The sequence below is a fragment of the Corvus moneduloides genome, chromosome 13, assembly GCF_009650955.1.
Source record: "Corvus moneduloides isolate bCorMon1 chromosome 13, bCorMon1.pri, whole genome shotgun sequence".
Classification (NCBI taxonomy): Eukaryota; Metazoa; Chordata; class Aves; order Passeriformes; family Corvidae; genus Corvus; species Corvus moneduloides.
In genome coordinates, this window is record NC_045488.1 from 16632508 (window position 1) to 16654752 (window position 22245).

At 37.4% G+C, this 22245-nt stretch overlaps 1 protein-coding gene across 4 annotated transcripts in view; it reads right to left on the reverse strand.

The window, feature by feature from the left end:
* The window catches only part of VPS13C (vacuolar protein sorting 13 homolog C), a 74322-nt gene that overhangs the window by 24633 nt on the left and 27444 nt on the right, over window positions 1-22245 (reverse strand). For all 4 annotated transcript variants that reach the window (XM_032122445.1, XM_032122446.1, XM_032122449.1 and 1 more), the window contains 28 exons: window positions 21842-21945; window positions 21376-21543; window positions 20314-20618; window positions 19917-20064; window positions 19116-19224; window positions 18534-18667; window positions 18072-18228; window positions 17326-17405; window positions 16414-16473; window positions 15169-15334; window positions 14073-14189; window positions 13447-13550; window positions 12862-13029; window positions 12119-12423; window positions 11596-11740; window positions 10310-10469; window positions 9322-9452; window positions 8182-8351; window positions 7388-7626; window positions 6950-7179; window positions 6107-6199; window positions 5256-5621; window positions 4017-4106; window positions 3443-3598; window positions 2138-2402; window positions 1171-1328; window positions 618-739; window positions 79-373 (listed from right to left, as the gene is read on the reverse strand). In XM_032122445.1, coding sequence (XP_031978336.1) covers window positions 79-373; window positions 618-739; window positions 1171-1328; window positions 2138-2402; window positions 3443-3598; window positions 4017-4106; window positions 5256-5621; window positions 6107-6199; window positions 6950-7179; window positions 7388-7626; window positions 8182-8351; window positions 9322-9452; window positions 10310-10469; window positions 11596-11740; window positions 12119-12423; window positions 12862-13029; window positions 13447-13550; window positions 14073-14189; window positions 15169-15334; window positions 16414-16473; window positions 17326-17405; window positions 18072-18228; window positions 18534-18667; window positions 19116-19224; window positions 19917-20064; window positions 20314-20618; window positions 21376-21543; window positions 21842-21945 — 4745 coding nt within the window. The remainder of the gene's footprint in view (window positions 1-78; window positions 374-617; window positions 740-1170; window positions 1329-2137; window positions 2403-3442; window positions 3599-4016; window positions 4107-5255; window positions 5622-6106; window positions 6200-6949; window positions 7180-7387; window positions 7627-8181; window positions 8352-9321; window positions 9453-10309; window positions 10470-11595; window positions 11741-12118; window positions 12424-12861; window positions 13030-13446; window positions 13551-14072; window positions 14190-15168; window positions 15335-16413; window positions 16474-17325; window positions 17406-18071; window positions 18229-18533; window positions 18668-19115; window positions 19225-19916; window positions 20065-20313; window positions 20619-21375; window positions 21544-21841; window positions 21946-22245) is intronic.

The window sequence follows — 22245 nt, forward strand, 5'->3', positions numbered from 1 at the left end:
CACCTCCACTTCTAAGTAAATGTGTTCTTACTTAAAATCAAGTAAAGGATTTACAAATAAAACCATAAAGTAACTTACCTCAAGTAAATATCTCAAGGAGTATGGTAGAAGATTCTTCACAGTCAGTGTAGGGTAAAAGTGGATAATGTAGGCAGGATCCAACTCCTCTCCAGAACTTGAAATAAAATTTAGTTCATCAGGTACAGCTGTTGAGCTGATTATTAGAGGCAAGAAACTGGTCTCAGTAGCTGGGCACTGTAACAGGCACTTGACTTCGTTGCTCCTGTGTAGCTCCTCCCTCCAGGCAATGTAAGTTGTAGACTCCTTGAACTGACCCTCGAAAATTCCTGTTGGTTGAACATACAGATGACACCTGTAGGAAAACAGCAAGAATTGTACACAACGGCTTTGCACTGACACCTAACTTCATCCATTTTAAAGTCATGGTTAACATTCTGAAATGCTTTTGCAGCACACTCATTACTTAACAAAGACAGCGTTTTGGAGTTTTAGCCCAGTCTGGAAGACTTCCATGTGCAAATTAAGATTTCCACACTAATGCTGTGTTTGTGCATCCGTGTCACGGAGACTGGCCCTACAGAGCAGGGAAAACGTACCTGTATGAATGCAAAGGAACATGAAACTCTTCTTCTGGCTTGGATATGCCAATTGGCTCCAGCAACTTGGAGCCTTTAGCCAGTTTATAGATCACAAATGGAATTGAGAAATGGTTCTTGATCTAGAATCAAAATGCATAATTTTTCATTAAGTTTCTATGGTACAAATTTCTAAAAGAAAAAGTAACAATAACAACAAGGAAAACCAACCTTAGTAGATTTAACCAAATTCCTCTAGAAAATAGACTTGAGCTGTCTTAATACACAGGTATATGAGAAAACTCCATTTAAGTCCCATGAATTGAAAAACACACTTAAAATGTCAAGTCACATAAAAAGTATCCCCAGTGCTGAGGATATTAGAAAGCCAAATAGAAAAGGGAAAACCAAAGGAAAATTCATGTAACAAATAGAGCAAAATACTTAGTAATTGGCCTTTAAGTAGTGTTTTGGAAAAGTATGACCTCAAAAAAATGCATTAAGGAAGAAAAGGAAGATGCCTCATGGAAGAGCACTGCTTTCAGGGGTTTGGTTTCTGTGGTTGGGTTTTTACCTGCAGAGGGGAGCGCACAGTGATGACCTTATTTCCCTCTGTAGCATCGATCTGCACCATGATGGAGTCCCAGTGATCAGCAGCGTCTCTGACATTGTACAGGCGGCGACCTGGCTTGGCCACGGGAATGCTGAGCGCCTCTGTATATCCCTGAAGTTCTGATCCATAAAAACAGACAAAAGTCTTTACCAGCAACACAAATCCTATTACCATTTCCTGTTTGAGCAGTACTTAAGCTTCTCGAAACTCAGCAACAACCAGGACCAAAGTACCCTCTGGCAAAAGCACCTTAAACGGTACTTGAGTACCGCTGAAGGAAAGCTTTAGGGTCCAAATGCTCCTCAACTCCGTAACTTTAGATTATGATTTATAGACAGCATGGGAAATACCCCAAGTAGTTATCAAAGGTATTTGTTGGCTGAGTTAATGAACAGAGAACAAGTATCATGGCCAAGTACCTTCATATGGGATGTGATGGAAAGGGGAAAAACTCAGATGATTACATATCGGTAGCTATTGTAACCTGTTTTCTTAGGAGTATTAGCTGGCAAAGCTAAAAACACAGGAACATCATAACTGGTCTCAAGTAGCTGGGTAACTACCGAAAGTCAAATAAAAGTAGTGATAGGAGAAATGGAAATCCTGTTTAAGAGGAGCTGGAACACACAAGCCAATGTCACAGGAGTCTCTAAGATGGTCTATCAATGACTCCACTAGAATGTCTTCCAGTTCTCCCAAGGGGTAGAAAAAAATATTGGTCTTTTCACTTTCTGAAAAACTGGAGCAGAGGAATTTTCCATATTTTTAAGACACCCAGTACCTGTTTTGTAGTGTTTTTTTAATTGGCATCAATATTCAAAGGTAATTCCAACACAGCGTACTTGACCTGAATTTCTATCACATTGAATTTGACCCCATCTTCCCATGCACAGCCTGCCATAACAAACAGTGCTCCTTAGCAGAATACCTAAATTTAAAGAGAAGACAGAGCTTTCCTGTCGGTGCAATGCAGACAACCTTCCTCGCTGCGGTGCTTCAAAAACAGAGTACTCCAGTTCCATGCTCTGACCAGTTTCTATTTCGTTCATGTTTTCTTTTCCAACTGAACCCACTATCCGAAAATTGGAGCTAGGGAGCACTTTGAGAGAAACACCCAGGGCATTTTTCACTATAAAAGGTGCTGTCTCTTTAAAGGAATAGTCAAAGGTGGATGCAGTCGCTTCTGAAAACGCCTGTAAATAACAACAGATACAGTATGTCATACATAAACAGCCACAATAACAAACCTATAAAGGCTTTAAAAGACAGTTCCTAGCAACTACATTTTAAAGAGGGGGGAAAATTACACATAGCAAGATCTGTGCTTTGTACAGTAGTATTTCAGGCAAGTAAAGGTTACTTCCAGAGAATTTAATTTTATTCTGTGATTTGCAGCAAATGTTGATGCTACAATAAGCATTCATGCTCCTCACAGCGAATTTTTCCAAATCTTAGGTTGTAAGAGAAACATAAGATCTGGGACATAGAAGTCACAGGGACGTGGAACATGTGCAAGCTCCAAATTCAATCACGATTTGTGCTTTTAACCTTTGCTTGGTAAAACAGAAGCCATGGTAACTGACTGCCAATACAGACTTCCAGTGTAAGCAAGTACTTAGAGAATTGCTGTTCATTTAGAATTAAAAAAATTATTTGGCAAGTCATGTTCTATAAAAACAGCTTGATTTAGTGACCAAAATTTCTTCACCTCAGAAAAAAAATGAGGGAAAAGCAGCCTAGAACATTCATAAGCACACCTACTATCACAAGAGAAATAGGGGGGAAAAAGTATTTTTAACACACGGGACATTCTATTCCTCCAATTTAAAGGCCAATCCTAAAATGCATACTTTTCTTAGTATTCAATTGAGCAGAAAATATGGAAAGGAAGTAAATTTCTGTTTTACTATTTCAGAAGAAGTATTGTAGGAAACAGTTGTGTTTATTAGAGCATTTCATGTTCATTTAACCTGCACGTATGACACTTCCTTAAGTCCTGCATAGGCACATTTGTTGTTCTAACACAGACGTTGCTTCTTTCAAAAGATTAACACCACCTTTTTGCTGAGCCTAAAGGAGTCATCTGAGTAAAACTCCTCAGCCTTTCCAGGTAACATTTGTCAGAGCTGTAGAACAGCCATTGACTGGCAGCTAATATAGTTGTTAAAACAAAGAAAATTCAGAATTTCCTATGTAAGCACATAACTGAGCACCTTCTGCCTGTTGGGGTTACCTTGGCTAGGTTACTGAAAACAGCAAGACAACATTTGGATATTGTTATATTCATTGTGTCCATCGAAGAGATGTTAATTGCTGTTTGTGGCTCAGGAATAACAATGAAATCATCCCCAGGCATCAGACTTTTCTCTTGGACAGGGTTAGTCTTCATCTAAAAGAAAAATTTCATTAGACAATTACAAACATATAGGTTACTTTCTTCTTGTTAAAACAGGAAAAAAACTTGACATACACTTGACGATTTCACCAAGCAAAGTAAAACCTACTTTACCTTGTAAATCTCTGATACCTTAAACAAACACAGAAATTTTATACCAACACAGAAGGCAAGTTAGCTTCTCTTCTCTGCATAGTTACATGCTCCATTTTGTCTATGCACTGACAACTCACATTATTCAGGAAAACCTTAAGATCTCTGAAGAATAATTTTTTTTCTCATGGGAAACTGCATAGCTCCTTCAAGCAATAGCATTCAAAAGGTCAATGTTCTGCCCCATAAAATTTTTAAGAAATTAAAAAGTAGCTCCCTATTAAAACCATTTAACATAGAGTCAAGTTCCTGTACATACCTCCAGCTTTAAATTCCATTGCTTCCTTCCTCCTTCGACTCGTTCAATAAGCGGCTCCCACACTGCATAGGTTTCATTGTAATAATGAACCTAAAGAAATAATCAAAATTAAATAAGGTGCCTAAATACAAAGCAATTATTATGAAAAACATTAATAAGAAAACAATAAATCTTCATTTCATGTTTCGGAGGTCTAGCATTAACTTTTATTGGCTTTAAAAACTAATACACAGAAGAGTAATACATCATGAATTTTTTAAATTACACCATTTTTGAAGAGTTCATTTCCAGGCTTGCTTTGAGAGCAACCAAACATCCTGGTAACACTGTATCTTCTTAACACCTTCAATTAACATAATCAAGTCTCTTATCTTCTCCCACATGGTTTGAGAGAACGACTTTGAGACCAGAGACTTCAATGCCACAAGTACTTTATTGTACTATGAAATAATTAGTTTGAGCCAACTATAGTCTGAATCTGGTCCACTGGAATGATTCCTCTAACTCATAGCCAACACCAAGTTTTTAATTGCTTCCATCACTGCAAATCTGAATAGAAGCTGTGGACTCAACAGTTCTGGATGCTCCCTTCCAGCTATTTTGCTCATCCCTTGTGGAACCACAGTGACTTCTCCTAGAGGTACATGATTAGGCATCCAAATTCCCCCATGGTATGCAAACCTGGCAATGGAAAAAGGCTGCTTGCATATCCCAGAACAGAATGAAGTATGAGGTAATTTGATAAACTGACAAGGGGTAGTAAATGTATTACTGAGTAAATGAGCAGCTATACATCTGGTTGTACGAAATTTTAACGTGCTGCTTCCATAAGAGACTTGTACCATCTTGGAATGGTCTCCCATTTTGAGAGAAGAGTATAACTTCTATCTTACCAATAAACACAATGCTAGAGAAACAAACAAAGGGGGGCAATAAGAGTTAAATGTGAATATTCAGGTAAGCCAAGCTCATTGTTCACACAGCAAAACTTGAACATGCAAAAATAATACAGAAACAAAGGACTAGATTATTTCATATGGTGACTGCCATTAAAACCTATTGATTTCCAACTTTCTGTACAAAGCATGTTATGCTTACTTGCCTGACTAAAGAACTCCTGAGAGCATTACAATTCAAACCTATTAATAATTCAGCACATACAAAGTGTATTAAAAAGTTAGTTAAACTCAGGAAACTTGCAGAAGTGTTTTAAACTCCTAACGGTTTGACCCCACACACCTCCAGTGACGTATCAGCAGCAACCTCCATCAGCGAGGACCAGTTCTTAAGGACACCTGAAAATGTAGATTCCACTAACAACAAAGGGACAGTTCGATGTCCCAGACCACATTCCAAGGTCATCTGAACTGATTTCACTACAATGTCAAATTTCTCTTGCTTCTGAATTTGTTCATGGTCCTTAAAAGTTTCTGTTGCTTCTGTGGCTATGTCAACACCAAGAAACCAAGCATTGCACTCATCTATAGGTTTCACTTGCCACAAATTCTCAGAAACTTCAGTTGCTCCTCTAGAATCCTCCTCTGTTGTCTTGGGTTTTAGGGCAGCCATAATGGTCATGACGGTATTCAAAATTATTGGTGATATCTTGAACAAAGAAAAAAATCTTTTATTAAAATACAAAATCTATGAGAAATGGACATAGCAAACATGAAAAGTCTTTTAAGAGATGCAACTTAATTTCCAAGGAAGAGAATCCATTCATGGACCTCCTCTTGTTTTCCTTTCCTGCAAAATATCCTAAAAATAGTGATGGCAGCAGCAGGGAAGGGTTATGAAATCACTTTGGAAGGAAGTGGTAGGAGGAATCTTAGAATCTGAAGTATTTAAATTACTCCTTTTTGGTTAAGGGACTGTCAAAACAACGAACACACAGTGACTTTTTCCAACACAGAGCAGCTCTAAAAGTCCTTACTTCTGGAATTAAACTAATGGGGAAAATTAAAATTGTAAACAACAATATGCAAATTTCAAAGGCAAACAAACAAAAAAACACCAACAACAACCAAAAATCAAGATGTAGATCTTGAGAAACATAGCTGTTCTTCCAAAGACAGTTTTAATAATCTTACCTTAATCGTAAGTTCCTCTATTGTTACTGCCATAGTGTGTACCCCTGAAGTGTGCAGCATATTTTCCATGACCAAAGAACATGGCCGTAACACCTGAGTGAAAACCATAATTTGATTATTAAGGTGACTCCTTAAATCTAACCTTTTCAAAAGGTCTTACATTTTTTTCACCCTGTAGGCCAAAGGGGCCTATCCCATAAAGTAACATGTTTCAGAGTAAAAATGTTCTTTCATTATACTGCTACAATCCCGCATCCCGATTGGCACAAGAACCATTTTGTACTGGAAGGTTAAAAGTCAGAGAAATAAAAGCTTTTGACGTAATACTTAAAAACCAGACAAAACAAAAACCCAACACACGGACAAAGTGATAAGATAGTAAAAAAACCCCGAATCCTTAAAAAACCTAAATGTATAAGGGAAGATAACCACGTGTGAGATGCACACAGGCCACCTCTGTGGCTCAGTGCTCCCTTGGCAGGAACGTGCAGATGAAGTTCCAGACAAAAGGCTTCTCAGGACTCTACCGCAACAAGGAAACCAACAGGCAGTGAAAAACACTGCAAAAGGTCTTGGCCTTCAAAACCCCTCATAGAGTCTCTTCACTAAGAAACTTTTAATATAACTTACAAATGCACCACACAGGTTTTAGACAGAGCTCTAAGTGCTCAAGTCCTGCACCTACTGATAAAAGATTCACCTTCAAATGGCACAGGCCCTTCCTGTCTTCTGAATAATCAATGATATGAAAACAGTTTTGAGTGCTATGGATATGCCCGCTAAGGGATGTGCCTGCCAACAGTTCTAGTTACTTTTTTCATTATGAAACGCTGATTTCCTTACCATAGTAACATTCTTGTCTTGTTTTTCTTTGAGAAAGGCACAGGCCAACACTTTGAAGGCCTTCACTTGAGCGGTCATCCTTTGTGCAAGCTCGTCTGAGGTCAGACAGAAGTCACATTGGAAGGAAACTTTTAAGGCAGGGGCATCAGCATTGGTCAAATTAGCAACAAATACAATTTCTGGATCCATAATCACAGCTTTTACTGTCATGTTTGGCCGTACAGATATTTCTGTGAAAGGAAGTAATAAAACCCACCTTGAATATAAAAACCAGAAAGAGGAAAGCTATCTACTATGTCAGTGGCCAATTTACACATTCTGAAGAATATCTTAAGTCTGATACTAAGACACCATCTTGAAAACTTTTCGGTGAGTTATTTTCAGAATGAAATCTGCAAAGGAGGGGAATGGGGGTGGGTGGAAGTTGTTTTTACAGACCTGTTTCTGCCTTGGATTTCCCAGAAGCAACTTGCTTTAATTGGAACTGTGCAGATCCTTCAGCTGAGGATGCTGGCATTGACTTAATGAAAAAATGTGCTACTGTCAACAAAAACTCCATACTAGCACATATGTACAGCTTGTCGAGGACAGCAACAACTTCAGTTCCATTTTTATCCTGCTTGTATCTTATATCGATCATAGAACTGTCATTTATGTCATCTTTCTTGTCTATCATCCTGGAAAACAAGTTTAATAAGAAACATCTCAAACATCGTAACACACAGATCTAGGAAAACAAAGATGCCTAAGTACTGCCATTTTTTCTCCCCACGCCATTTATAAAGAACAATTACTACACAAGCAATCAGTGTTTCTTCCAGAAATAAGAGGGTAGAGGCTTTTCTATCAGAAGAGTAATTTCAATTTAAAATTAGAGTGCTACACTGTTGAAAGTATGCAGGCAGCACATAACAAGCACACTGAAGTTTCAGTGCACACAACTCTGTAGCTGAGGCTGGGTGCTCTCTATTCAGCTCTTCTACAGTTCACCGTAATATGCACACCTCCAAGATTTCTTTTTGTTTTGGATAACCTGGGAAATTAACATATAAGAGTAGAAACTTGTTTAACAGAATTTAAATTACGTTGTTCATTGCTTATACAGAGTATTACAGGCCACAACTCACAGCACTACTGAGTTTTATCAATTCCATGTGAAGCAAAGTATAAAAAAAGGAAAAAGGCTTCCTCATAAGCTGGAGGTTTTTAATTTCTGATGGATTCAAACCTACCTTGCAGTCACATTCTGAATTCCTTCTCTGAGGTCATCCAAGGTACATGCTTTGAGTTTAACACTGATATCCACGGAGCCGTCTGAGAACATCTCCCCCGACGATGCCATGAGATGCAGCCGGAGCTCACCAAGGCGCAGTTTGTCACTGTGCACTGAAAGCACAGACTCCTACAGAAGGACAAAGAGCAGGGTTAGTTATCACACAACAAAGCAATGAGACATTGCCCTTGCTGCTTGCCATGTGCATTTTCTTCCATGAATTGAAAGATCTGATTAGCCTGTTGCCATCATCAGTCCTCCACTCATACAAATGAGTTCAAGAAACTCATTGGGAAAACAGAAAAAACCTGCTGGGCTGCAGTGAAGTTGTTTCTGCACCACACTGCCAGCAGTTGTTCAGAATTCATCCCTGAAGGATTATCTGTCTGAACTCTAGATCTCTTACCAGAGGATCCCTCCGCTCTCATCACACTAACTCATCTACAAGAGCACCTCGGCAATAAGAGGAAATTATATGACAGTGAAATTAAAATAAAATCTCATTACAGTGTCTTTCTTTCCTGTGATGTTCATTGCACAAGAACATCTTAACAATTTTACACAAATAACAGTCACTATATACAAAGATATATAAAGCAAACACCTTCACATCTACACAAAGCAGACTTTATTAAGTCATAAAAACAAGACATCATTTCACATCTTTCTCTTCTGTTTTCAGCACAGAGAGGATGCCCATGATTGCTCACACTCAGGGCTATGCAAGAGGAAATTATGGGCCACATACAACTTGGATCTGCTTACTAACTCTAGAGGCACCATACATAGAACTAGCACTATCTGAGCTAATAGTTCCTGCTTTTCAAGTACTCATTTTTACTTCAGGTAACTGGAATCCAAGCTAGAACGACCAAATCAAATGCTGAGTGGTTTTGGTTGGTTCAGTAATATTTTTAGTGTGACTTTCAGAAATGCACACACATTCTTCAACTTAAGGACACTGTCTGCCCAAGAAAGCTCAAAGCTCCATCAGGAAAGTATTACAAAGCCAACACAGATAATGTAACTTTATTTTCCTATCCATGTGAGAAGCCTTGGCTGCCCACCTCACCTGTGTGGTAAAAGTTTTGTAACAAACCTCAGTCATGTCACTGTTGTAGAGAGTTACAGAAAGGGACTCAAAATTGAAGTCAAATTTAAGCGCTGTATAACATTCCACAGAAGACTGAACTGCAGAAACACTTTTTTGTCCAGAATCAACAAGGGCACCTGTCAGTGAAAAGAAGATATTTTTACATTTCTTTTGAACACTGGCCTTGGTTTTGGGGTTTTTTGTTGTCGGTTGCTTTTTTTTTTTTAGTTGGTTGGTTGGTTGGGTTGGTGTTTGGGGTTTTTAAAATTAAGATCAGAAAATCACAAAAAGAGAGAAAGCTCTAAATCCAGAAGACTAACTCAAAATAATTCACACTTTCAATTTTGTTCTGTCCAATGCATACTAAAATTACCTAGTGCAGAATGGTTTAGAACCTTAAAAGCAGCTGCCATTAGTGTACTGCAGTTCTTTGTTCACTGCAATGAAGAACAACACAAAGTACCAAGTCTGCTCAAGGAGTCTGCACTACTCATATTTCCAGTTTCTATTCACAGCAGAGCAACTCAACCAGTGGTTAAACAGCAATTTTTTGACATTGAGAATGCTAAGTTGGGGGAAAAAATAGATTTTGGCAAAGTGTTAACAATATTTCATCCAGAGACATGCACTGTTTACATTGACACACTATTTGAATACTAGTATTATCCTCAATTGTTATAATTGTGCATTAATATCCTGGGGTAGATGATTTGGCTTTTTTCTTTTTTAACCACCTGCACTTAGAAGAGTGATTGATATAGAGTGAAGAATATCATCCTATAAGAAATGAATCACAAAAAACACACTACAAAAACTTCTGACCATCCACTCACACTCCAGGTAAGCGCATACATTCTTATTTATAACTTTTCATGTATACTATATATATGTAACAATTAAAAGAATTTATAGTGCTTCAGAAAAATATTCAAATATATTTGAATTTGTAAACAGCCCTCTGCCAACACATATTCAGCCTTTGAATTGAACATACCCTCAGAACTACCAGATTCCTGTGGAGCTTTCCCTTTTTTAGGTATCTGCGTATCCTCAATATTCTCTTGCACAGTATTTGGCTGGGAAGAAGAAGCCCCTCCAAGGTTTTCAAGTAAAATTTTCATTATAACAGTTAGATCATCTTGACTGAGTGCAATCTGTAAAGTGATAAAGCCACAAGTTCATTTCTGGTGACAGCACTTCTTCCAACACAGTTTGCAAATGTTGAGGAGAAACAAGGTGCTGCTTCCAGCAGAAACAAGCTGGATAGTCAAAATTATCCTGTCCAAAACAATCTAAATGATTTGCCCATTTTTCCTATAATATCGTTTGTTACTTGTTATGAACAGCAGTTACAACAAGAAATAACAGTCCACATCATAAACACTTTCTAGACTTGTAAAGGACCTTTGCCTTTTAAAAATATGATTAATTGATAAACATAAGCACTTCTCAACAATTCAATAATCCAAAAACATGACCAGATCACATTAAGCCAAGATTTGCATTGTATACACTAAAATACTCAGTAGGCCTTCAAAGACTTAATGAATATGTATCCAATCATAGCATTACAGAGTCACAAAAAAAGCGAGCAGTACTAATGGAGAGATGCAGCCCCTTAGCCCACAGTACACATTGTAAAAAGATCTTTTCTACATTAGGTTAGTTTTGCTGGTACTCCTTTAAATCTCTTACTTCTCTGTGCTTCACCGGTGCGACATTTGGCCACAGCACAGATACAGGAATGAACAAGTAAAAGGGCTCAGGAACAAGGAAAAGGTGCCCCAGTTTGGTTTTACCCATTTAAATCCATATAGTTAATGCAGGAAAAGAAAAAATATAGCCCTCCCTCTGCAAAGGTAATTTTAAATTGTTCTATATTACAGATAAACTTTTCATTTCTAATAAATCTACTAAACATTCAAATAACCTGAACATTGCAGATTAAACAACTGGAATTATTAAATATTGCTTTTAAATGGTAACTCAACGGATAACCTCAATGATTTTACTGACTGCTGAGCCAATGGATAGCTTCAACAGACCTCCAGAAAAAAACCCCCAGGTTTTATTCCATTTGCATGCAGCTACACGAAAACCATTCATTATACAATATCAAAATTCTAACAAATCTACAAACTGGACAATCAAGCTGGAAGTCTTTCAATATGCTGTAAAGGACACAAACTGAAATGTGTTTACAAGCTCCTCAATTAAGATAAGGACTATTCTGAGAATTTGTGTGTCTTTTGATAAAGCTCTTATTAGTCATGAGATTACCTGCATTGGTTTTAGGTCTCCTTTGATACCAATTGTTGGGCTTTTATGATACCATGCTGCTGCTAAATTTCTCTGGACCAGTAAAGTCAAACTCACAGGACACAGAATTTCAGAATCTGGTTGAGAATCTGTGGATATAATGCACCTAAAAAAAGACAGTGGAAGCAGCAGAGGAAAAATATTTACTATTGCAGAATCCCAAATAATATCATCATTATCTAGCAGAATTACAGGCATAATTAACTTAAGAACAAGCTCACATGCACTTACACGCAGATATGCACTTTAGATGAACTCAGGTTACTGTGCTACCATTCCTTTTTTTCCAAGAAGCTTTAGAGATTGTAGACCTGTGTCTCTATCTAAAAGCACTCCTGAACTTCACTTGGGAAGGTTTCTTGCTTGGTTTTAGTATGCTCTTATTGCCTATCATGTTTAAATAAGAGAAAAATGCTGCATACAGAACGTGGACACACTGTTCTTCACAAAGACTTTTCCAACTCAGGAAAAACTCCATGTTTACCTTGATAATTTCAAGTGAGTCAGCTGCACATCCATGTTGTCAATGACTGGAGGAAGAGGTGATTCATCTGAAGACACCAGCTTGAATTCATTCTGAACTCTGATTAAGCCAAGATCGGCTACCAAAGCATTACATGAAGCTGAAGATTCAGGAACAACTATGACTGGAGCTTTCAAGTTGACATCCATTAGGAGGCGGAAGCTCTTTTTAGCAAAGTCCTTCATGCTGGAAGCAGCCATTTCTGCTGCCTGGACAGTGACTGCAGTCAGGGCTTCTTGTGCCGCTTGGAAATTGTTTAGGAAGTTCTATTCACAGGTAGTGAAAAAAAGTAAGAATTCCATGAAAACATGGAACTTTCAAAAAAAGGCAAGCCCCAGGAAAAAAAGTTAATTTAAGAAAAACAGTACAGCTGTGGTATAAATATGAAACTCCTAATTCCACCACACTGGTTTCAAAAGAGAAAAAGGCTAAAATAATGAACAAGCTTACATGTTGCTTAACTGTTTAATTTTTAAGATATTATTAAAGCTAGCAGCTCCATTTATTACTTCTTTTGTCATCATTCTCCTAGGCAATCTTCTGTAAAGCAGTGCAACTTAAGTGATAACTCTTCAGCAAAATACCTCTATGTGCTTGCACATTAGTTCACCACCAGGTACAGGTCAGAAAGAGCTGACTGCATTTTTTCTCATTAAAAAAAAAACCTTTTAATGTCAAGAAAAGAACTTAAACTAATGTCTTACCAAGAGAGACATAAAGAACTTATGGAGGTAAATTATTTGGATGCAGCCCACTTTCAGAGACATTTTACCATCCACCCTTGACATATCAGCATAGGCTTCCCCTGCAGTGGCATCTGGATAAAGCAACATGTGAAATCTAAACACTTCATCTCCCATTATGGAGACAGCCTAGAAGATTAAGTCCACATAGTTAATACTCCCAGGTATTTCTGAAACAAGAAATAGTTCCCCAACAAGATCAACTGCAACTTATCAGCGGTACTTGGACATATGGTAGGCACAAAAGGAAACAGAATCACCTATTTTATAGCATATGCCTCTTCTCACTTGCTTATCTATAGCCCACTTTATATTTAACCCCTGCTGCTCAGAATTAAACATACCAGTGCAAGCAATTTAAAAGAACTAAACAGTAAGTGGAAGAATATTTTCCTTCTCTGAGGTAAAGGAAATTAACCAATAAATTTTGCTTAATATTCCATCGTACTTTGCATTCTGTAACAACAAATAAAACTACAGTGCCGTCACTAAATCACTTAAAGAACTGGGTCTCTTCAGCTGTTTACAATCTGCATAACACATCACCTTTTTATGGATTGTTTTTGGATCAACATTTGTAATTACAATGTCCTCGAGTCTGGAGAACACTTTAATCTTTTTAGGCTTCTTAGCTACAGATGCATCCATTCCTGAACAAAACAAAAGAAAGAAGGCAATAAATGCACTTCAACAAATTTCTAAGTAAACACTTCTGCTAAAAAAACAAACAAACAAACCAACCCCCTGAATTAACTACTACTGAATATAAAGAATAATAACAGCTTAGAATCCAGCCTTCTGCTATGTAACAATGAATGCTAAGCCTGAGACAGAAGTCAGGACCTTACTATGTATGACAAATTTGCCAACATAAATTGATTCTAAGACTAGAGTAAAATTCCCCAACACTATCTAAGATCTAGCTATTAAAAACTGGAAGTCTGTGTTATCTATAACAGTGCCTTCACTTCTTTTACTACACTTAGAAATCGTCTTCTTTTTCTGAGTCAAACATTTTTTCCTTGCAGATCATTTCATACAATCAAAATACATTTAAACACATGTTAGAGATCTGCAGTGCACACACTGGCCTGTTGGAAGTGAATGGAGTGAAACAGCCTATTTCTGGCTACAGCCAGTTTCTTCTAATATTTAAATAAAAAACACCTTACCTTGTATTCTAATGTCTGCAATTCTACAGGTCTGATCACACACTGTAATACTGAATGCATTTAGCTTTGCAGTCAGTTTTAATTCACAGACATCATCATGGGCTGCATCACTAGACACTGGATAGGAAACACAAGAGACATACAAGGAGTTCAAGTATTACAAGCCCATTACTTAAAACAAATATTAATTAGTAGTTTTGTACATACATGAGCTATTCAAAAGCAACCTGCAGTCATTCCCTAAAAGGTATAATAATGATTAGTCAAAATGTGAAGAAAGTAACTTATTAACACAGTTTCCTTCAGGCACACAAACTGTCACCAATCAACACAGGCCAAAAGCTATCAAGATTATGTATTCTCTCCTCATTAACACCTAATTTCTATGCAACAGTTGCGAATACAGCATACAGGACATTATTTGAAACACCGTCTCACACAGAAATGCTTCTCTGTATCAAGTAGCAAGGCCAATTTAGGCGTATTAGCTGCAGCAACACTGCAGAAACACAATATGTAACAGCCACTGGGCTCAATCATAACAGTTTTAGAATTAGAAAACCTTGAATTTCACAAACAACGCTACAAGTACAAAAATCAACAACACAGGACCCAACAAAACATTCAGGAGCTTCCATGCAAAAACTCTTACTATTTCAAGGTTACAAATACCCATAATTAAAATACACACACCACCATTCAGTTCAGAACCTCTCTTCACCTCCCCAGAGGAGTATTTATTTTCAGCAGTGTAAGCACTCTTTAGAGCCTTCAGATTGGAAAGCCACATGGTTGTGACACTGAACCTTTGGGAAGGCTGCACACTGCAACATCATTTATTCAACTTTCATTATAAAAATCAGACCACCACCCAGAGAAAAGTTATATTGAGTAAGGAGAATTTGTAAAATTAAGCCACAGGAAAAATGTCTGGTGCTTTTTTTCAAGTAAGATTATTTTCTCCCCATTTACAGTTGTGCATGCTTTGTTTTCCATCAAATAGATTGCAATGCTGTCATCTGAAATAATATCCTTTGAAACCGAAAGTGAGATGCTGTTAAGCAACAAAAGTACAGCCTTTTCAATATGACATTACCTGGTCTAAGGGTACTTCCTTTTTCCTGTTCTTTTATTTGAGGCTTGTGGTCTGATGATTTATCAGTACTGGGAAGACCACCTGATGGAACACTGAAGGTGAGAAAACTCATGATGGAAAGCAAAGCCTCTGTGTGAAGTACTATATCCAAGCATGAAAAGATGACCTAAAAGGAGGGAAAGGAGACAAAGTAACATTGTTATTTAGTAGTAGTCGATTGCCGAACAACTCAGACTTGCTGTAATAGAATCAAAGGAAAAAAGTGTCTTGCTCAATTTCACAAGTATTTGACTCTTCCATCTCCATCCCCTTCAACTTCACACCACATGAGCTCCAGAACAGATGAGGGTACTACAGAAAGCTTAAGGGAAGCTTAAAAGAGCTACAGAGGAACTGTGCCAATCTAAAAATTGATGCCTCATGTGGTTATGCTCTTTCAGGACACTCTCTTTAGTTCTGCTGCCTTTCATTGTGGACTATGGAGCACTTTGGTTGACAGCTTCAGAACCTCATACGAAGCTATTTTAGTAGACACGGTACAACAACAAAAAACCAGAACACCAAGATTCAAAATTTGCAATCAGAACAGGGAGTATGCGAGCAGCAACTACTCTTGCCAGTATTACTTAGTGAAACTCAGCATCAGTCACTTATTCCACCTAAGGCCATCAAGAAGCAGCTTGACCCACCACCATTACTTTAAAGGAAACATTTTAAAAGCAGAATTACATGCTTATTTCAAAAGTCACTGAAGCCAAGGAAAATTACCCATGAATGCTTTCAGGAGAAGTAAGAGGACTAATTGCACTCAAGACCCTGAGAATGCTACTTGGACATTTCAGCTTACATCTCAATTTCACTGTTACTAACTGTTACAAGCTCTGGAACACAAGGCCTTGGTTTCGCTCTCTGCTAAGTGTATCACCCCAAAAACAAAGCACATGCTAAAGGCCTCAGTTAAAACTCATAAGAACATTTTTCTAACTAGCTAAAAATGTACAGTTTTTAGTTTAGAAAAATTAATACAATAAATACTTCTGTAAAAAAAAAAATCCTTTTTTTTCTACCTGGATTTGTCTTTAAAGTACTTATATACAAAGCAATAGGTTTTAATGATGAGAGTCAGGGTTTTGGGTTGGTTTTGATCCCTTTCTTCTCTTCAATGAGAAAAAAAAAAGGGAGCAACTAACACAGCTGCTACCATTTGAAAAACTTAATGAAAATTTAAATACATCCAGTACTTACATTGATTTTTTGCTTGGTGCTTTGGTAAGTAGTAGCAAAGTCTGGTCCATCCGGGTCAGCCTAAGGGAAAAAAAAAAAAAAAAAAAAAAAAAAAAAAAAAAAAAAAAAAAAAAAAAAAAAAAAAAAAGGGACAGTCAGTCTCTATTGAATTAGCCAATAATTAATAAATAATTATTAATAATTTTATTAACTGAATTATTTGAATTTGGCCCACACACAAGGACTATTCCAACTGCAAAAGGAAACAAGGGAGAGTGATGAAGCCTGAACAAACAAGTTCTCCAAATAAGGCACAAGCAAGGCAGCCAGAATAGGGTACTCACAATGCTCTGCTCAGAGACATTTCATAGCACATATCTTGTGAAAATTCAACTGGCCAGTTACAAAACTTTCTCCCATCTAGAATCTATTTAAAGTGGGTCAATTTATGCTTTGTACTTTGCCAGCACAAATTAATTTATTTTTCACTGCATAAATGATGCCATTACAGATAAGAGTAATGAGGAGTCCCCTGGTTCTACAACCTATCAGATTCCCAAGTATTCATGCAATTTTTGAAGGCCTTTTTTTAGCTACCAACATATCACTCCTCAAATGTGAGTTTTATCACCTGTAGAGTCACTCTTCACTTCCACAGGCAAGGACCACCTCACCTGTTAAGTTTCACAAAGCTCCTCATTTGTGCTGTACACACAGAACACAAATAAGTACTTGTCTTGCCAGTGATTTCAGTAATAGCATTGCCTTATGAAGCAAGCACTATATGGAAGCAGTGGAGGATTCAATTAAATGCTAAACTGAAAAACAGGTATTTGGGAGAAGGCCTGCGTTAGTTTTAGATACAATTCTACAGGCTAAGTAAGGAAGCCTTATTTTACTCTCCATGTAATCTTAGTGAAAATGTATTGAAACCTTAATATATTCCATTTTCAAAAGATGTTCATCTGTCTCGCTTGAGGAATTAAGAATGCAAAGAGGATCTCCTTTTGAGTCTGCAAACAAAGAAATAAAAATGTGAAGTGTTTCCACTCACAAGCTTTACTCCACCAACGTATCTATGCTAATTCTCTATTACATGCTAATTAGATACTATTCTTACTGAAAGAGTTAAACAGCTGTTTTCACTGAGAAGTTGCATATTAAGCATTATCTTGTGAAATGCTATATTCACTTTATTTTAAATTAAACTAGTAAAAATTAACTTATCTTGCTCCTGAAACAAGATTCAAAACTGAAAGTTCTTTGCATTCCTACTTTCAGGTTTTCACACTCAAAACCTTACTTTTCTACTTTGGATAAATGGCTATTTCAGTTATCACTTCACCATCAGTTTGAATTGTTACCTGACCAACTAAGGAAGCACTCCCATTTCCAGTGCTGCCAGAACTGGTCATAAAGCACAGAATCAGAAGCTCATCAAAACACACTGAACTGCTGGAATACTTCTCAGGAACACCCTTCCTGCTCAAAGTAGGCAACTCACTCAAATACATTAACTCTAACTCTAGCAATTGCAGTAAAACTTGGTATCAGGTAAAACAGATTAGTATCTAAATTACCCTTCCCCCTCCCATTATTGGTTTTTAGTATGTTATCCTCTGCCTGTAAATTCAATTGCACACATTCTACTGACTGTACCAGTTCTCTAGAAGACTTACCATTTATTTCAGTGCATCTCATTGTAATTTTTTTCAGATATGCTGCTGCAGCTAACTCATGATTTCTAATTTTGGTTTTGGTTCCAAGCTGTAGCACAGTTAGAATATGTAATGGATGTCTCTCCTTCTGAACCTGCTTCATCAAGGTTATTACAACCTTGAACAAGGAAAGGGAAATAAGTTCAATATTTCAGGGAAGCTGTTCAGACACAGCAGGCAGTTATAAGCAGGCTCAGCTAAATGTGACACATAATATTAATCTAGACATTTTGCATTTTTACAAAGAGCCTTTTACAAGACCAGTCTGCTAAAGATTTCCTCTGGCCCCTGCTCTGTTCCTCTTGCTTGTTTTCTTTTTGTTGCCAAATCAAACTGTTAAAATGGACTTTATAACCCCCTACTTCCAAGCAACGACTTGAGTACCGAGTTCAGATAGAATGAGTTGTAGAGATGGATACATACCTCTTTGATTTCAAAATTAAGTAGCATATTGATTACATCTTCATTTAGTGTTATTTTTCTCTTTTCAGACAACATTCCTTCTGGAACACTCTGATCCTGTATCAAAACTGATCTCTCCAGTTCTTTGGTTTTACCTGAAACAGTCAATAAATCGCTTAATTTGTGAAACTGCCACCATTTGTTTAGCTCAAGAAACACATACAATTCTTTTATTCATTTAGATGGCTTACATTCACCTAAGATAAGATAGCAACATTTCCACAAGCAGAGCCTTTAACTTCAGAGCATGAAAAGGAAATAGAAACATGTTCTGGCAACAAGGTGACTCTGACATCTCAATACCTTGATAGTTCCTTGACAACTTAGCTAACACATTTACCAGTTTTGCCTTGTAATGTTTCCAGTTTCTTGAAGTATCAAAGTATAGACATTGTCCTTGCAAAAGTAAGAAGAGGTTATCACTTAATGCTCAGTTTATCACCATACTCTGGGATCTAAACTTGCTTTCCAGATAATATGCTTTTCCTTACTCCTGAAAGTGAACATGCTTAGTATTCATGACAAATAAATTCCATCTCTGACCTTCCTTTTGCAGTACTGATTTTGCATCCATTTGATTTTCCTCTGCTTCACCCAGGTTTTCCGTCAACACTTTGAGAAAGACATTCAAATCCTCTTGACTTATCACAACCTAAGAAATGGCAGATCACAATTCTCAGGAAAAACACACTGTTCCTTGAACTTATCACCAGCTAACAAAGCAGAACAATGTTTCCTGGCATAAAGAGTGCTTATTTACAGGTATTTTGTCAGCAGAATCATCCCTTCAATAACAAAATTTAATTCTTTTGACCGCTTATTGTTAAAGTCTGAGGAGATGGCAGGTTTTGACCTCCCAAGCTGTATTAATATACACTGCAGCAATTTAACATACCTATGCCTTTAATACATTCCTGTCAATGACGTGCCCCTTCATGATATTTTATTCCAGTTTCACCCAAGATGTCCCTGGAACTTTCTTTCACAGTACATAAAATGCTACAAAAAACAAGTATCCCACTCAAGGGTGATGGAAGATAGGAAGCTGGAGTTACTAAAGCAAATATTTGCATTAATTTAAACTCCTCTCAAGAAGATTCCATTTTTAAAGAAAAAAAAGCAAAACACTTTAAAGAATTCTTGCTGAGAGAACTGGTCACAAAACCATTTATGCAATTCTTTTAAACCTCTACATTCATCTAGGTGGGGTTAAATCCTGTTACACTCCTGAAATCCACTTCACGCCTACTCAAAATTTGCAGCTTGTTGCCCCTTTGTGTCCAGAAATAACATTAAGGGTTGCTCTCACAATATGTATTATCACCACCTTCTCACAAGACTTACATTCATTGTATCCAGACACCCTGTGACCTCCAGCACTGGTAACTTGTGAAACCAAGTTGCAGAGAGATTTCGTTTCACAGACAGACTTAAATTAATAGGGTGAAGTATCTGAATATCTGGATGTGACAAATCTGTCTCCACAGTGGTCCTGGAAACACAGAGAGGAAAAGAAAGAAAACAGTTGGGAAGTTGAAAGTCACATGTTAGATTTTAAAAAATCTTAAATCTCAAATGTAACACCAAACACTTTCCTGAGCAGAACAGTTTCTGATTTTATTACTGATCTAATTGCTCTAAGATAACAGGCTAGCATTTTAATACCACATATTTGACACTAGCACCAACCATGGTTTCTAGGCAAGAACATTAATGTTCTACAGAGTATTAATCACTGTACCTCGATAGTTTCAGCTTTGTCAGCTGCACATCCATTTTGTCAATGACTGGAGGGAGTGAACTGCCTTCTGGGGACACCAAGACAAACTGGTTCTGAACCTTAATCAAGCCAAGATCTATTACTATTGCATTGGGGGAAACAGAGGACTGGGGGATAAGTATAACTGGTGCTTTCAAGTGAATGTCCATTGCAAGCCGAAAACTCCTTTGGGCCAGGTCTTTCACACTGGTAGCAGCCTTTTCTGCAGCTTGGACTGTAGCAGCACTCAGTGCCTCCTTAGCTGCCTGGAAGTTGTTCAAGAAGGTCTAGAAAAGCAGTTGAAGAGAAAGGAGAAATGTCTGTAAACAGTTTTTAACCCAGATTACTTTCTCATTCTACATCATCATCCACCAATTATGCTGCCTACTGTGTTGAATTTTCCATGGGAAAAGACAACTGAATGCCTTCTGTCATGACCTTTGGGGGTCAAAGAAGTACTAATCAGTATAATCCACTTATTTTAAATCCATCTCCATTTTTTCTTCTTTCCTTAGCTACAAGACTACTTAGCTCATTAGAGCTTTTACGGACACAATTTTGAAAGTCCCTCTTGCCCTCAGTGAATATTACTGAATTCCTATTAAAGAACCTACTGAATGCGAGAGAGCCCACTGGTGCTTCATTGAAAAAGCCATCATTAGGGTACTTGAACACACTAATATTTACACTGGGTAATTTGCAGACATCATGACATCTAACCCTGCAGGAAGATTTGCCTCTAGTGTTAGCTCTGACATGTTTGCAATGAACTCAGAATTTTGCTAGGGTGGAAAGGGGAGCAAAGAAAAAACCCCCAAACTACCTCAACAGCAGCAAGTTTTTCTCTGTTTCCAAAAGTGAGGGTGGAAAGTGACCCACTTGAAATTTAAACCAGTTACTTACAAAAGTTTTTTAACAGTACACATGAAAAATTAAGCCCATCCCTTCTCTTTCAGAAACTGAAGCTACCACTTGTACTGAGGGCACAGCCTGGGAGACTGATCTGAGAATGCTGCAGAAACATACAAAGGGAATAAGACTTACCAGGAGAGACATGAGAAATTTGTGAAGATACACCAGTTGGATACAGCCCACTTTCAAACATACGGTACCATCCACTTTTGACATGTCAGTGTACGCTTCTCCCTCAGTAGCATGAGGATTTAATGTCAGATTGAAACTGAAAACTTCATCTCCCACTATAGACACAGCCTAGAAAGAGAGAAACAGCACCCACCAGCCATCAGCAGCTTCTACAAAGGTACTTAGCACAAAGAACTAAAGATACCATCAGCCTATCAGATTACAAGTTAGATTACTAGGTTTCTAATCTTTTAGGCATCCATTCTTGTAATATGAAAATTATTCTTTATGATGTATCTTACTTGAAAATACTTATTCATGAGAAATCAAAGACTTTTAGAGGAGTGGAATATGTATTACATTTCACTTTTATCCACATCAAACTAACCAAGAATCAAGTAAAAGTTAAAATCTTGTAGTTGAGTACTTTTTTATGAAGGGTCCTTGAATCAACATCTGTGACAACTATGTCTTTAAGTCGGGCGAAGAATACAGTGTGACTCGGCTGAAGGCAAAGAGATGAGTCAAGACCTGCAAAGTACAAAAATAGAAACAGAGTCTTGCATAGCAGAAGTAACATTCACTTTCAGGATGGGGACACCAGCAGAGGAAGTGAGGAAAAGTTACTAAGCTTTAAGTACTACAGCTTCATCCAAAACAAAATAGAAATATTTCTAATACAGATACTGTCTCAATATCAATCATCTCTGGAAATAACTGAGCTACTATTCATAGAAAAATACCAACAATAATCCACTTCTTAATAAGCAAGCTATTGAGTGCATTGAGATTTTCTATCGGAAAAGATGTTACTATACTGAATTATTTGAA